General features: G+C 48.7%; 1 protein-coding gene across 2 annotated transcripts in view; it reads left to right on the forward strand.

Moving 5' to 3' along the window:
* Positions 1-17,139, forward strand: part of Dock1 (dedicator of cytokinesis 1) — a 446,698-nt gene that overhangs the window by 393,738 nt on the left and 35,821 nt on the right. For both annotated transcript variants that reach the window (XM_046448858.2, XM_046448859.2), the window contains exons 37-40: positions 478-568; positions 3,875-3,994; positions 14,161-14,250; positions 15,044-15,148. In XM_046448858.2, the coding sequence (XP_046304814.1) occupies positions 478-568; positions 3,875-3,994; positions 14,161-14,250; positions 15,044-15,148 (406 nt within the window). The remainder of the gene's footprint in view (positions 1-477; positions 569-3,874; positions 3,995-14,160; positions 14,251-15,043; positions 15,149-17,139) is intronic.

Here is a 17,139-nt window from a genome sequence, read left to right on the forward strand (position 1 = left end):
GATCATATTCACTGTGATCGGGGGAGCTCTTTATTCTTATGGATTTGGATTCCTATGGATTTTTTGTGCATTTGAATTCAATAGACACGTAGGAAATGACAATCAAGATTGTGTAATCTCATTTCAAATGACTGAGGGAAAATATGGAAAAGATTAAAAAGAATAAGACAGCTTGAAGTGAAACTCTACCTTTTTCATCTTCATTTTTTATATTGAAAAGACTTAAAATTTAAAATATGTGTATCCATATGTACATGTGTGTTCATATCTATCTACTACCTATCCATCCAAGAATGTATTTACTCTTATTGGGGCTTTTAGTGCTTTTTTTCATTGAAATTTTTTGAGGCATTATGAATCATGAACATTATAAAAAGACAGTGCAGATAGGCGTTACTGTTGAATTCAGCTCCTGCAATCCTCCACACAAATTATTCCGTGTCCTTTTAAGCACGCACCTCTCTTTGGTCATCTCAGGTACTTGTACAAGCTCTGTGACCTGCACAAAGAGTGTGATAACTACACTGAAGCGGCTTACACCTTGCTGCTCCATGCGAAGCTACTTAAGGTAATGAAGATCATCAGGCACTTCTGTGATTCTGTCGTTACAGAGTCAAAGATTATTCTGAGTATTATTTTGCTGTTACATATTTTAGGGTATTTATTTTATGGATATTTAGTAACTGCAACAACATAAACAAAAATGTTGAGGAAGTGCGAATTTCATTATGGACTCGGCCCTGCTGAATGCAGACGTAACAAGACGCCAGGCAGTCCAAGCTCCCACCATCAGGCTCTGAGGTGGTAGCAATTTAGAGATTGTGAAATTCCTCTTTCCTGGCAACAGGACTCAGTAATGATGGAGAACAACGTCAATAAGAAGGACCATCCACGGTGGAGCAAAGAGACACGCCCCTAGTTATCCTGGCAAAGAGCGTAGGGACCAGATCCTGCTGAGACCTCCTTTCAGTGTCCTCTGCCTTATTCTGTAGTGTTGCTCGGAAGCGCAGGTCTGGCATGACCGTCTCTCAGTGGTTCTTTTATTACACGGGTAGCTTTAGACAGGGTTTCTTGTTGCAGTTACATGTTTGTGAACCCCATGCCCAATTCCAGCAGTGAAGAGTACAGAGAGGACCCTCAGTGAGTAACCAGAATAGGTGGGTGGACAGAGGCACAGGTGGATGGATGATGGATAGAGAGGGGTGGGGACAGGTGGTTATGGAAATTGCCGTACAGCCTCTAGGTTTATGATTTAGAATTTCAGCAGGTCATTAGGTTTTTCTTCTCATGATATCCTTATAACTATTAGGAAATACTGAACCAGGTAGAGAACAATTAGAATTTGGTGAGTTGTCCCACACAGAGATTGCTTCCTCAGGGAATCTCACTCCCAGATCTAGGCCCGTCTTCCAGACATCTGAAGTGGAATAGCACAGGACCAAAGAAAGTGTGATTAAATGGGCAGGAAGTGATGCCTGTCGGGCAGGGGGAGGTCAGGACTGAGCTAGGGAGGAAGACTCCTTCAGCTTGGGTGCCCCAAGTTAAATGGTGAATGTCACATTATCTCTCTCCTTAAAGTTCCCCATAGAGATTGTGACATGAGCAACACCGGCTTTTCCGCAGGGCTTGAGTGTGGACATTACTTCTGTCTCAAAGCAGAAGGGCTCAGGCCTCATCCTGGGCGCCTCTTGGTAGTGCTCTGAGGCTAACAGCCAGAGGACCCATTTGGCCTCCTGACCATCGAAGCTCCCCAACAGCAATCCTTTATAAAGTCAGGGATTTCAGGGAGTGCATCTGACCACAGCTGCCCCGCTGTGAATTCCAATAGTCTTTGTTTACCAGAAATCCAAATTTCAATAACAAGGTGTTTAGCAAATGTCAGAGTCTTTTGTTATATACCAGGGAAATTAAAATGGGATTGACAACTACTTCCTCACTCTTTGTCTCACATAAGAACATAAACTTTTATATGCATATGTGAATGTAAAACATATACGTGTGTAAACACAACATTTGGTTAATCACTGGATTTATCGGGTACAGCTGGGTCTACCACAGATTGCATGATGGCTTATCTCACAGCCCAAATCAAGAGGCCCAATCGCATGCTCTTTTCCACTGGGTTCTGAGTTTTGTAGTTAAATGGTGAATGTTACATTATCTCTCTCCATATCTCTTACACCATTACATTTTGCAAATTTTCCTGAATTTATTTGGATATTGCTGTAAATGTGGATTCATACTGGTTAATCAACTTGCTAAACAACATAATTTGTATTGCTATGAAAATTCTTGAACATGACAAATATGTTCTTGTTTGCTGACTAAAATCCTCAAATAGAAGCTTCTTTTTTGTCTAAGGATATTTTTGGCCAGAAACAAGAGCAATGAAGACATTAGTTTATAGCTTAGCAATCAAGTTCTTTTATCAGCATTTTAAGTGGAAGGTACAGAGAATTTTTGTTTCCCTATTCAATATGTTGCATTTTTATAAACTGGTTTTAAAATCCAAAGAAGTCTGAACCTTCTTACTCTTTTTTATTGTAGTTACATTTCGGAACCATCTAAAGTTTTATTTTTATCCCCCACCCCCTAACAAAAGTAGCCACAGCCCCAGCTAAGTTGTACCAGCCACCTGAAAAGGCAGCAGCTTTGCCCCTTCCCGTGGTGGCAGGTCTGCAAGTCCTGTTGTCTGGCTCTGCCCCACAGGCCTAGGGTGGGGAGGCCGACATGTCCTCCCTGCCTCCTGTCCTTGGAGCCCTGAGGACCAGCTCAAGCTGTCCAGGGCCTTGGCTGCAGAGAGGTGGCTGGGCAGGTACTGTGAGAGCAAGCCTGTAGGTGGCCTTGCCATGCTCCTGGGGCCTGCCAGGCAGGCCAGCCTCAGTCCCTCTGGCCCTTGCGCTAGGCCACAGTTGTTCCCAGCTCTCCACTCCCCGTACAGCTCCCTCATTTTTCATCAGCCGTGTGGCCCCTGACACACGCCACATAGCTGATGCCCTTGTTCAGATGTGGCCTCCCCAGCACCGAGTCCATCTGGACATCCTGCCATGGCCCTTCCATTATGGACTCTTCTGTGTCCAGGCAGCCGGTTGTCGTTGCCTTATGTCCTTATGTTGTCACCCGTAATCCACACTGGCTCTGGGTGGCGGGGAGCCTGGAGGTCAGGCTCCTTCTCACTCATCTTTGATCTAGAGCCTGGCACATAGTAGGTCCTGGCCAAACATTTGCCGACAGTCATGGAGCCCTCTACCTAATGCTATTGATGTGTTGAGCCAAAGTTCCGGAGCTTATGTGCCTCACCTGTCAGATGGCCACACCTTCTCCCTGGTGCATCCTCAGTTCACAGGAGAATTGGCCAGTCTGTGCCAGGCCCTGGCCTGTGGTTAAATCTGCAGACAGCTGCCTATTTTTAGGGCATCATCTGTATTAATTGATGGACTGTTGGATCCCTATCCTGACGACCTGTGATCCACATACCTTCTTTGTGTTGAGCAACAGAGGACCCACATGACAGAGAGCTTTGCCGGTTGCCAACTTGAGACGGCCTCTGTCACCTGGCTCTTAATGAACCCCGCACTTCAGGGGTCTGTCAGCAAGCTGATGGCTCTGCTTTCCAGAATTCCTGCTGTTCTCTTCTCTATGAATCTGACTACAACTCTGCCTCCTTCATCTTTCTGGACCCCCTGGACGGGCTTTGCTCTGCCGTCCCAGGCCTTGGCAGCCTGATGACAGAGCCAGCCATACCTGCCTAGAATCGGGACACACATACACGCGCCTGACACGGAGCTCCTACCGCGTCATGGCCCCCCAAGGTGCACAGTGCTCTCCTAGACACACCCCGCCCAGCACTGCTCATGCTCTGCTTTTGCCCCAGTGGTCGGAGGACGTGTGCGTGGCCCACCTGACGCAGCGGGACGGCTACCAGGCCACCACACAGGGACAGCTGAAGGAGCAGCTCTACCAAGAAATCATCCACTACTTCGACAAAGGCAAGGTAAAATGATCGTTTTCTTGTTTTCCTTTTATGTGCACCTCCCCACGGCTCTGTAAACATACTTTTTAACTTGTGATGTTTGCAGAACCAGAAATTTGTTGCAAGTTGTGTACTGAAATATTTTATGCATGTTCCTCCAGCTTGTGCTTACAAGTATGAATCTTCTTTTTTTTTTCTTTTAAGTCAATAGCCTCTTTTAAAATGCTCTGCAGATTGTAAGGACTGAAAATGCACCCATATTTTTAAGGCTATTGCTGGGGGAACTGAGTCTGGGACAGTGGTTCAGATGGGTCTCTGCCCTTGGAGTGACTGTGTTCCTTTGACATCTTGCGCTTCTCTGTGGTCACAGAAAAGTCAATTCTGCAGTGGAACATGTGTCACTACACTTGGGCAGTGTCTAGATTAATTGACTTTAATTTTGTACTCAGTGACCTGTACTCAGAGCAGACCTGCCGCCACCTTCACTAGCCATCTTGTCATATCTCGTCACTGTAGTTCTTGTGGCTCAGATGCACAGTCACCATGGAAAAGAGCTGCCTCAGCCTCAGAGGTTCTTAACATCTGCCACCAACGTGACATCAGAACTCCCCCTGGGGGTCCTTTACGCCTCTGGGTCTGTGTCTTTTCCTCTTTGAGAGAAGTGACATATGGGTTCCACGAAGGAAGCTCTGCGTATTTGCCAGGCACGTCCTTGGCTGTGCCAGGGCACCTCCAAGAGGCTTTAAGCAACAGAACCCTCTCTAGTCCTAAGTCAAAGCACCAGCGGGCGGGGCGGGGCCTGCCCTGGAGGCTCTGGGGAGGAGGCGTTTCCTGTCCCTGGCTCATGGCTGAGTGGCTGGCAGTCCTTGGCATTTGCTCCCTGTGGACACATCCCCCACGTCAGTCTCTGCCCTGGTCATCACATGACATCTCCCAGCGGGTGTCTCTGTCCACATTTCCCTCTTCCTGTAAGGACACTGGCCAATGGGTTAGGGCTCGCCCCTCTCCGGCTCAACCTCATCTCAACTTGGTTATACTCAAAGCCCCTGTTTGCAAACATCACGTTCCTAGATACCAGGGCTTGGGACTGCACTTATCTTCTTGGGGACACATTTCCACCCTCAACAGCACCCATGCCAGGAGGGGAGGTAGCTGCTTCTCTTTGGCTGACTGCAGAATCCCTGTGGCACCAGCTCAGGATTCTCCTTATTTCTGAAGTGACCATTCATGTACCTATTTTTGTCCCTTAATGTCCTTAATGTGAGAAACAAGTCCCAAATCTTTACAGTGGCCTGTGGACTATACAAAGGCCACTTGGAAAGACAGGTCAGAAGTGTTGGGTGACTTGCACCTCCTTGGGGGGTCAGGGGAAGCAAATGTATTTCTTCATATAAATGAGAAGCTCTCACAATTAGGGCCATTTACCAGTTTTATTGGCTTGGCCAGGGGAATCCACTTCTCAGAGGACGGCTAAAGATAAGGAGTGGGCCCAGCTGTTCCTTCCCCCAGCGGCTTCATGCTCAGTGGTGTTCTACAGAGGGGCCATCAGGAGTTGGGAAGTGTCCAGAGCCAGAGATGGAACCCCTAGAGCCCTGGAAAGCCCAAGGCCCAAGGCCCTCAGGCTGGGAATCTGTGCCTCTGCAGAAGGCCATACCAGCTCCTGCAGGCAGTGGCCCTGCCACCTCTGACCTCCCCTCCCTCGCTCTGGGTTCCAGCCACTCAGCCCCTTTGGGGTCCTGAGCTCCAGCCCTGCCCAGCAGGCCCTACTGCCTGTCCCTTGGTACATTTCTTCCCATCTCAGCCAGAATGTCACCTCCTCTCCAGCCCCTAAGACATCCTAGGCCATTCTTTAGAGCTCTTATGACAATTTGCAATGAGGAATTTGCATATGTGTATCTTTAATGACTCCCCAAAGAAGCTGTGAGCACTAGGAAATAGAGGCTCCCACGTTCCTCGCCCATGGAGCTTAGGCTGAGGCTGCCCGCACACAGCCTGAACTCACTGGGCATTCGTTGAATGAGTGAACCAACAAGGGAATATCCAGCATTCCACAGCTTCCCGACGGACAGTGAAACGCTCCAGATAGCAGGATACTCAGCCCCCAATATGACAAACGGAAGAACAACGTCTTTTTTAAAGCAGAGATAGCCTAATTATCTCTTCTATGCAATGAAGGTTCATCAAAAAAATCACACGGAGGGACACAAAGAATGTTTCAGGTCAGAACGGTGGTTTACAGCATGGACTGACTGTCAGACAGCCAGTGCACTCCCACCTGTGGGTGAGGCTGAGGAGGCAGCTGAGCCTCCCACAGCACACTGGGCCCCCAAGCCCAGAGTGAGTCCAGCCCAGAGTGCCAGCAGAACCCAGGCTAAAAGGCTTGGCTTAGAGAAAACTAATCCAGGTGATAAAATGGAATGACATGAAGGAGAGCCCATGGGCACTGTCCTCAGATTCCTGGTATTTTGGTGGAGTCAGAAGGACGGCCAGGGTGACATGATCTAGAGCCCACATTGAGTCAGAGGGGGTTGGGGAAAGTTGTCTTCCAGCATCTGTTCAAGGTGTAATGATAAAACCGCGAGCTTGGAAAGCCATTTCTGAGTGCCTGTGACATTTCAATAAGGGTTTGGGAAAGGAGTGACCTCTGCTGATGCTCAAGAACTAGAGTGGCCAGAGCGTAGGGGCCTGAGAGATCAGAGAGGATGCAACGTGAAGTACCAGGGATTGGCTGTGAGGCAAAAACGTCCATTTTAACCCCAATAAGCATTCAACTTTCTGGAGAAAACAGCAATAGGAAATAATTACCTTCTGTGCCAGCCTGGGCGAGCTGGAATATGCTGGAATTTTGACCCTGAAACTCCAGAGCTCCAGGTAACATGGGCCTGCTTCTCCCTCTTGGTCTACACCCATTCAGTGTCCAGGTGAGTGGAGGTTCTGTCACGTGGGTGTAGCCAGGGGAGGGACAGGAAGGGGTTGCTGGCCTGTCCATGCTCTGCTCACTTCATCTGCTGAAGCAGGTCTGTGCCCGCACGAGATTTCAGTGGGTAGGCAAGAGCCCAGAGGGCAGGGCAAGGTGAGCAGCACCTGCGTGCACCACAGCATCGATCAGGCAGGGGAGGTGGGCTCCTCATCCAGAGTCCTCAAGGCCCAGGAGGAGCAAGCCTAGACATTACCAAAGCACGCAGTCCTTCTAAGAGAAGAACTTCCCACAACTGGAGTGTAAGAGTGGCCTTGTCTCTTAGAAGTTGGCTTTGGGCCTTTACCCTGACCTCATCATAGCTGACTGAGTGTCTTTCCTCCTTGCAAGGGGACTTGGTAGGTGACGATGCAGAAGCACCTGAGAAACTGGGCTCCTACGCCCATCTCCTGACCAGGATGCTGGCATCTTACCAGGTGGGGGCTGAGGGAGGTGGGGCACAGAGGAAGATCAACTCTGTGCAGGATTTAGAATCTCTTCCATTTAGGAAATAAGGCCAAGGCACGATGTCTCTACCAGGCTTGGGTGTATATGGTAACTTGAGAAATAACGGCCTTCACGCCTTTCTTACAAGCCATGGAATCATGGGGGGCTAAGACCATTGCTGACCATTAAGAAGCTCCGAGTAGGAAGGCCTTTCCTCGATTGCAGTTGTCATAGTTAAAAGTGCTTCAAAATGGCTCGCAGGTGATGGTTGGTGGGTGACATGTCCAAAGGAAACTTGAAGGGAGATTTTGGTTAATGAGGGACCCTGGGAGTTTGGTACGCAAAAAAACAGCTTCCAAGCTGGGGATAGGATGGGACTCTGCCCTGTGCTGTCCAGAAGTGGGCCCCAAACCACTTGCGGGCCATTGGCATTTATAGGGTGACCAGTCCCAGATGAGCTGTGCCCTCAGTCTACAGTACATACTGTACTTCCAGGACTTAGTGCAAAAAGAAAAGAAAAAAAAATGTTATATAGGCTGATTTGTGTCCTCCCCAAATTCATTTGTTGAAGTCCCAGTGCCCCAAACCTACAAATGGAAACGTGTTTGGAGAAGGGGGTCTTTTGAGAGGTAGTTAGGGTACAAGGAGAAGGAGGCCATTAGGATGAGCCCTAATCTGGTCCGACTTACAAGAAGAGGAGATTGAACACAGACATTCCTCAAGGGAAGTCCACGTGGAGACACGGCCAGAAGGTGCCGTCTGCAAGCCATGCAGAGAGGCCTCGGAAGGAGCTAGCGCTGCCAATGCCTTCATCTTGGACTTCTGACCTCCAGAAATAGATCTCTGTTGTTAAGGAACCTAGCTAGTAGCAAGTCAGGACTTCATTAGAGCTGCCCTAGCAAACTAATAAGAATGTCAAGTATCTCATTAAGTTTTTTGCGTTGATTACATATTGAAATGATGATGTTTTAGATATGTGAAGTATTACTAAAATTAATTCTACTTTTTTAATGTGGTAACTAGAACATATAAAATTACATATGTAGCCCACGTTGCATTTCTATTGGACACTGCTGCCTTGAGCCAGGACTTTTTCTCACTAAGCACCAAAAATGCTATTTAACTAGCACATTCCTCCATATATTGGCGGGAAATGGAAGCTTATTGCATATCCTTTGGGTCCACCACAGGCAGCCAGAACCCCACAAGTGCCTGTTGGTATGCATTCCTTACATTAAATGAGTACGTGAGAAGATGAAATGTATCTAAAAAGAATGAGAAAATGCAAACCAAAGCCAGGAAAGAATGAAACTTATGTCAGAAGGATGAAAGAAATATAATAAGCACCAAAATAAGGTGTTTTTTCTCTTGTGACCCAATGTCATCTCTGTGATTTTGAAGTAAATGCCAGGATCAGCGTAGCTGTGAGCATCAGGGCCTTTGGCGAATGAGCAAACTCCATCTGACCCTGAGGAGGTGTTCACAAGGCCCAGGGCAGAGAGCACAGCTGTGAAGAGAAGTTCTAAGAACCAAGGAGAAGCATCCCCAGTTTTCTGGAACTGACTGTCATTGTCAAGACGATTTCTCTTTTCATTTCCTGTCTCTGGCTTGTAAGGAGGTTGTAGATCAGAAAAAGACAAGTTCTTGCAAGGACACAGCTGGCCTTCCTGACTAGAGTCCTGTAGTCTGTTAAAAATGACCACCTTCAGTCGGAATGACCACCACAGTAGGTTGAGTGACTGAGGTCGCCTACGGACAGGCAGGGCCTCCGGCCTCCACCAGGCTGCCTGCCTTATCAGATGACCCGGGTTCCGCCAGGCTCAATCTGAGCCCGTACCCACTGCATTCACAGCGTTTAAACCGCCAGCCTTGCCTTGGTTTTTAAGTGAATTTTAAGGAAGCAAATCACAGTTCCTATTTTTCGAAAGTGTCTTTGAGCCAGGGGACCTAATACCTCAGTTGAATCCGAAGATTAAGGAGTCCTGGGGTCTGCAAGATTATGAAACGGAAGGCAAAGGCTAGCTCAGTCTGATGAAACCGTGGCGCCTCTCTTGGTACCACGTGTCCCCACAGGGCCTGTTTGCTCAAGTCATTAGGGAAGCCTTTGTTGTATATGACTGTGTGAAACCACATACATCCTTGAGCTCAGTCACCTTCCAAGTTTATACAGCTACCCAGGGGGACCGAGAAGGCTGGCGTGACCCCTAGGATGCTGGGCAGGTAGGCAGGGAACAGGGTCCCCACCCGAGTCCCCTGCTGAGTTCACCCTGTGCGTGCAGGGAGGTGGAGGTGGGGCTCCGAGTCGGATTATATTAAAGTCTCTGCCTTTGTGCCCTGAAACCAGCAAGGCTGAATGGATTTTCTGCTTCTTTCTATTGGACACTCTCACTGTTGAATTATGTTCTGTTATCTTTCTGTATTTCTTCCACACAAAATCATTCTTCTATTTTTGCTTTTCCACCGTTTAAAAAGTTTAAAATGCCTTTCAGCCCGGCTCCTGGTCTCTTAATCTCCTCCTTTCTCTGCACTGGCTTCACTCCTGTCTGCCCCTCCTCACTCTCCAATGTTTCTTCCTGCCTGGGCTAATAATTACTCCTCGCTCCTTCCCCACTCCATTTCTACCTCCCCTTTTGAGCATCCCCCCCAAAAGCCTCTGTTCGGTTTTATCAGGACCGAGGAGCGTTCTTTTCTGAAGGTGCTCTGAATTGTCTGTCTTACTGTGCGTGGTTGAGGCCTGGCGATTTTCAATACAGCCCTCAATCCAAGTTCTGCACTGAAAATCACCAGGCTTCTCTGTGGAGGATGGGAGTCGAAACAGCCGCTGAGCTAGAAGGGGTGGCTGGCCCAAGCGCGCCAAGCAGGACTGGCCGGTGCTAAGTCAGCCGGAACCCAGACCGCCTGGCCATGTGGACAGATGACCCAGAACTTACAGCTCGGGGGTGTTTGGATCCCCGAGACTCTTTCAGCTGAAGCTTTGCTCTTTTTCCTTAAAATAACCTTCCTTTGACAAAGTTCACACGTTGCCTTGCACCAAACTCGAAAAAATGACGCATTTTTTCATCATCTTGTGAACTAAAAATAGGGGTCTGGGAACAAGTTCCTGCTTTGGGTGAAATGGTTGGATTTCTTTTCTAAGTATTTGGGGTGAAATTTTCTCATCCTGTGAGTTTCCCTTTAAAAACACAGTTGTTATTAAGACAAATTTCAGGTCAGAATAATGATCCCTTTTTATGAGTTGATTCAAACCTTAGCATTTCTAAAATTCCTGAAAATCTCAATGTTAGCCAGAGTCTCATCAATTAGCCAGAATTTTCCTTGAATATTCAAAGAGATTATATGTTCATTATGATGTGCTCCTATTTAAAAAGAACCCTATTTTATCAAAGTATGAGTAAAATGTACTGTTAGAGTGGAGGTGGGGACTGGTGCATGCGCTGTGTAAGGAGAGGTTGCAGGCCACAGCGAGATCAAGGGGCCCCCTCATGACACACCTGGGGACAGACAGGGCCTCACTCTCACTCTCAGAGCTGGCTGAAGACAGAGCTGACCTAACAAGGCCTCCTGCTAGGCCCGGACCCCTGTGGCCCCACTGATGCTGAGGGACCTAAACCAGAGCTCTGGATTCTTCCTTTGCCTCTCATCCATTTAAGCATCAGAGGCCTCTGTGGGACTTTGGGAATTCAGGGGAGTGGAGTATGCCCTTTCCCTTCACTGTGTGGGAAGCAGGTGAGTTGAAGAATGGATGGAATCCGCTTCCCTTAAGAAGTATTCCCTTGCGAGTCACAGCAGGTGAGCAAGCTGAACAGAGCCACTTCTGGGTCCTGGTGATTCAGCTGGAATGGGGGTGGAGGGAATCTAAGGGATTCTCAGCTACTTCTGCTCCCTGATCCCACCAGATCAGGGTCAGTGTGCCCCTGCACCCCAGTGGTCAGCCATCAGCCTCACCTGGTACCTTCCCTGCCGCCACTCTGGGAACCCAGGAAGGAGTTTCATCAGGAACGGTTTCTACTCAAGGAACTTGAAGAAATGGAGGCTCCTGGAAGCAGGAGGTTCACAGAGCCGGGACAGATCATCATCTGCAGGGAACGGAAGCAACCATCCTCCGGTGGAGAGCAGTGGAGAGAGAGTGGGCGCTGAGCAGCCAGGAGCTGGCTTTCCCAAGGTGCCATCACTGGATTAAGGACTTCAGATTGGAAAATACAGCTGTCTGCGGATACGGGCTTTTTCATTTGGGGCCGCGTGGACCTCCGCTGGCCAGACGTTCTCGCCAAGGTTAAAGTGGTTCTTTCACTGAGATAATCTAAATCTAGATCATATTGAATCTGTTTTCTCTCTGGCACTGAAATATTTTCCACGGTGCTCACGTTGGAAATATGAATTACCCACACTCTTCTTTCAAGCCCTGTCCAATTACAAGTAGATGAAAATCTCCTTGCTGCAAAATCCTTTAACACAGGCGGAGGGGAAGAAGGGAATATATATTTATAGAAAATCTGATAGAAAACACGAGCACGTAACCTCAGGGTGAGCCGGGTGAGATATTTACTCAAGACTTATATTTCTTTTAAAAACAATTACTTTTGATGTGTATCTAAAGTACCTCATCTGTCATTTAGGATAAAGACAGATTAAGCTTTCACAGGGGAATGAATTAGAAATTCTAGCATTCTAGGCCGCTAAGTGAACGTATGCGCTTGCAGAGAACTAAAGAAAAATCCAGTGAAGGGGACCTACAAGGAACAGTCATGTTGTCTTTGAAATGGAAATTTGCTAAGGGAGGCATGCTCACTGGAGCTTAAAAGAAACATTAAAAGTGAGAGAGATTCCCTCCCTGGGTATGTGGGCTTGGGCTCTGACAAAGGACTGCAAAAGATCTGGAGAATCAGATGTAGGTATTCAAAGAATGTGAGGCCATGTTAAACCAAAGGGAACAGGAACCCAGAGTGGGGGACCACAGGTAGCACATCTCTGCCACCTCCTCCTGTCCCTGGACACTGCTCCTATCTCTGAAATTTACTCTGGGCTTATTTTGTTGTTGCTGCTGTTTTTCGAAGTACTAAAATACGACTTTTACTCCAGAATATCTTTTTTTTTTTCTCATCAGAAGTAGCTGATGGCTTCTTAGTGTAGTCACATGAAAAGAGTAATTTGGAAACATTTAAGTAAAACAGGGTTCTTCAGTGTATTGGGTGATTCAGTCATAAGCAAGGCCTTCAGGGGCCCATCGTAACAAGAAAAGACAAAGATGAGTAGGTGGGGTGGGGGCGCTTCATGCCACAGGTGCACCAGGTGAGGAGCCGTAGCCGGTATTCCTGTGGGATCCCAGGTTAGGGACTCGCCTGGAATACTGAAACCCATTGCCGCAGGAAGGTTGGGAGCAACTGGAAGCACTGGTACATGATCTTCAGGAACAAGAACTTTGGAGAAAGGCCAACCTGGGCCAAGTCCACCACTTACCTTCAGGCCCATGACTTGCCTGCCTGATCCTCAGCCTGCTCATTGGCAACACGGACGGAGAAGAGACAGCCACCCCACAAGGTGGTTGAAGGGCTTAAACCCGGAAAGACGGGTGGCTGGACTTATCGTCAGCTGCGAGAAGCTAAGAGCCATGGGCATGTTCCTGGGGGTGTCAGCACTGCTGCCTCCCTTGGAGTAGGATGCCCACATGGGCCTTTAGGGTCCTAGCAGGAGGGAGTCAAAGTTAAGGGAAGGATGAGTAGCTGGCCAAAACTCAGCCCTCCCACCTGCGGAGTGGCACGGGGAGGAGAAGAGGGGCTGTGGCTGGGGACACAGCATGGGTGAGGGTACAGCTTCCCTGGACTCAAGTCACGAGGCTATTCCTGAGCCTTGTTAAGCAGGCCCCGGTCAGGAGTCCAGCGGTTAGACAGATGTACGGTGCAGGTGCTTGCAGTCTCTGAGGGGGAGAGCCGGGAGCTTTCCAGTCGGGACCCATCACAGAAGGTTCTGAAGTGAGGGCCACTGTGGAAGCACAGAGAGGCTGGGCAGCAAGCAGACTGGCTTCCTAAGGGGGTGCTTCCTCTGAATTCCCACGTTCTTCTCAAGGCATCCACTGGATCTTATTTTTCCCCTAGGAAAATTTAGCCTCCTGTAGATCAACAAATGATCACATTACCCATGTGTCAAAAGTCCAGCCACATTTTTAAGAATCAGTTACTTGGAAAGGCACTTTTAATTATTTACCATACAAAGTTTCCCTTTTTCAAAATGGTGGCAGGACCTGTGTCCACACGGTACCTGCACATGGAGGCAGCTTTCTGCAAGCTTCAATTTGGAGTTGAAATGATCCTTTCTGGCAGCTGGTATCTTGGGCCGTGGCGTTTATTAAGTGGGATCATTTTGGAAAGTGACCAGATCAGGCCCCTCATCCCACTTAAGTCTCCTCACAGCCTCCCATCACCTGCCTGTCCTTCTCTCTGGCTCCAAGGCTGCCCTGACAGAGGGGTCTTGGCAGCCAGGACTGACAGTGGGAGGAGGAGGACAGGGTGGGTGAGGACGGGTTCGCAGACCACCGTGGGCAGAGGGCAATGTGATAGATAAGCCAGGGGTTGACCAGTTTAGTCAACAGACACTGCATCCTAAGCCAGAGGACAGGAGCCTCCAGGGAATCCTGACATCTCCCTGACATTGTCCCCTGGCGTTTCGGTTAACACAGTGTGCGTCTCCCCTGTCCCCTCTGAGCTGTGGGTGGCTGTCCTACTGCTGGACCCTGGCCGTAGCCTTCAGCTCGGGTCTCTTCACCATCCTTCTCTCTTGTGACACACAGATGTGGGAGGAGGCCATTGCCTTGGGCAAGGAACTCGCGGAGCAGTATGAGAACGAAATGTTTGATTACGAGCAACTCAGTGAATTGCTGGTAGGTCTTCATTGTTTTTGCTTAAACGACAAGAGGCAGGTCAAGCCTGCTCTCCTGGAATCTCCTTTTGCACTTTCTCCTTGGGATTCGCCCCAGGCATCCCCCAGCCTTGGCCTGGTTCTTGGTGCCATCCAGCAAGATGGCCTTGATAATCTGCTGTTTGCTCCTGGCCCTGCCCAGCCCTTGACACCAGAGTGGGGCTCCTGTGAGTGGATTTTACGTAGACACCAGCGGACCCACTGTGTACGTGATCTGGGGAATGCAGGAGTCTCCAGGAGCTTCTTGGATTCTAAAACCAACACCTTCCACAAGAGGAGGGTGGACAGATGGAAGCTCTGGAAGTTTCTGGGTCCAGCCTTCTCAGCTGACCAGTCTTGTATTCAAGAGATCACATTGATGATGTGGCAATATTTATCATTAACTTAGAGCAAAGTAATTGTAGCCTTTTTGATTCTTCTTTAATGTCCCTCAGTACCTGGTCCACACCATTCATGAACACCAAGGGCCAGCCATGTAATCAAAGTGAAACAGACTGTCTCGGTGTCACCTCTTGTGGTTTTTGAAAACACCCATGAATCATGACTGGTTGCTGAATTTGGCTTGTTTATTCAGGATCCCTTGCTGATTGATGGAGGATAAGTGAAAAAGAATGTCAAAACCATCAGTGAGATTAGAGCCAGGTGCAGGCCTCCCAGCCTCCCACCCTGCAGGGGCTGCCAAAGCTTAGAGAGCTCACAGGAGGAGCCCAGGGGAATGATGCTTAAGTCTGAACTGCACTTTCTCTTCCTTACAGAAAAAGCAGGCTCAGTTTTATGAAAACATCGTCAAAGTGATCAGACCCAAGCCCGACTATTTCGCTGTTGGCTACTATGGACAGGGGTTCCCCACCTTCCTTCGGGTAAGTTCTATTCTACTCAGTCTGAGCTGGGATTGCAGCGGCCTGGGCAGCAGTCCCTTTTCCTTCGGCAGCCACCCTTCTGCCTTCCATTTCCATGGGTCTGACTGCTCTAAGTACCTCCTGTGAGTGGGCTCACGCAGTACTGTCCCTCTTGTGTCTGGCTTCTTTCATTCAGCGTGGAGTCCTCAAGGTCCACCCATGTCGTAGCAGGTGCCAGAACTTCATTCATTTTTTAGGCTGAAAAATATTTCCTTGTATCAATAGATCATATTGTTTTTATCTGTTTATCTCTTGATGGACGTTTGGGTTGCTTCCACCTTTTGGCTACTGTGAATAATGCTGCTACAATGTGTATTTGTAATTACATATGAACATTGGAGATGGATTCCCAGGGCCACCATGCTAGGAATCCACTGCATCCCGGAGGCCGGTGGGTCTATTGGAATGTGATCAGAGTGGTAACTACCATCACCCGCCAAACTCCATTTCCCAATATTCACAGGAGGTTGGAGGAGAAGAAAGGCCACCTGACCAACTAGTAAAGTGGTTTCAAGTTTCTCAAAAGCACATTCTTGGATGTCACTGACCTGAGGGTCGTGATTTCTTGCCTTGTCTTGTGGCATGTTTTTATGACACGTGGTTTTTCCTTACCCCAGGCAGCCTGGCATGGTTTAGGGCTGCAGAATTTCCATGCCAGGAGCATGGCTGTGGTATGGGGGGGTGGGGGGCCGTGAGGCCGGCAAGGAGATCCTCCTGGCCCCAGAGCTATGCTTCCCGGCCTACGTTTGCTGATTGCATAGGGCTCCCTGTGAGATGAGGCACCCCTTCACCTACACCCACAAGGTGCCAATGTTCCCCCTACCGAGGACATGTCACTCTTTGTGGGAATGGCCCACACAGTTCTGGTCTGTTCCAGAAAGTGAGGTTGGGTGACCCCTCACTCAGTGACCCCCTAGTTACTGAAGCACCTGACTGTGGGCTCACTGCTGCCAGCCCCTCCCGCTGCCTTCACTGTGCAGTGAAGACAGTGGTGGATCAGAAAGCCAGACTGGAGAGAAGGTCTTCCTTCCCAGAGAGTGACAAAGGGTGTTCAGTGACAACCTCAAAAACAAACTGAAGGAAGGCCTGAGGTGGCAGTGGACGCACTTGAAGTTGTGAAGGGCATTCATCAGTGCTTGTGTCTGCACGTGTGCCCTGTGTGGATCTGCTGAGAGCCCACCCTGCACTGTGCAGTCCCTGCTGTACTGGGTGACAGAGGGGCCGTGGGCCCTGGGGACACTGGGCTGCCTGAGTGTGGCACCTGCTAGCTGGACTTACAAGGAATGATGACGACATTGAGCAAGGCAGCAGCCTGCCTCGAGTCTGCCGGGGGAAAGCCTGGGACACACGTGGCCATAGGGCCAGTAGCCGCAAGTTGTGCTGGGAGCTCCAGCCACTGCGGACTGCAGGGACAGTCCTGGGTCACTTGCACTGTCAGAGGACAAAATGCAAAGTATGAATAAAGAGTTTAATGGGCTTGATTAATATTGAACTGACTTTCCTGCCACACCTGAATAATTTTGTGGGGCTGTGGCAATATATTTATTACGCTTCACAGATCACCTGGCAGGGGTCAGTCTGACAATGACATTAGCAGTTACCACAAAGCAGGCGGAAGACTTGGTGGCAAGGCTGCTGGCAGAGGAGCCTCTGAGGAACTCGCTTTCCTCTGGCTCTGCCGTCCTCCCCGAATCAATCTGGGTTTTGCATGCATATTAACATTTATACTCCTCACAAGGAATAAATATGTTTGCCTGTGTGTACATTTTCCCCTTGTTTTCTTGTTCGAAGGGACTACCTCAGCGTGCAAAGTAATTGACATTTCTGAAAAAGGGTATTAGTGTTTTCTTCTATAACTCACTAGTGTTTTTATATTAAAGCCTTTATATACATTTTATTATTATGCTTTTTTCTAATATAAAACATAATAAATGCATGCTAGTTTCATAGTA

Source organism: Marmota monax, unplaced genomic scaffold, assembly GCF_021218885.2.
Source record: "Marmota monax isolate L192 unplaced genomic scaffold, Marmota_monax_Labrador192_F-V1.1 WCK01_AAM20220418_F8-fsc00076, whole genome shotgun sequence".
Taxonomy (NCBI): domain Eukaryota; kingdom Metazoa; phylum Chordata; class Mammalia; order Rodentia; family Sciuridae; genus Marmota; species Marmota monax.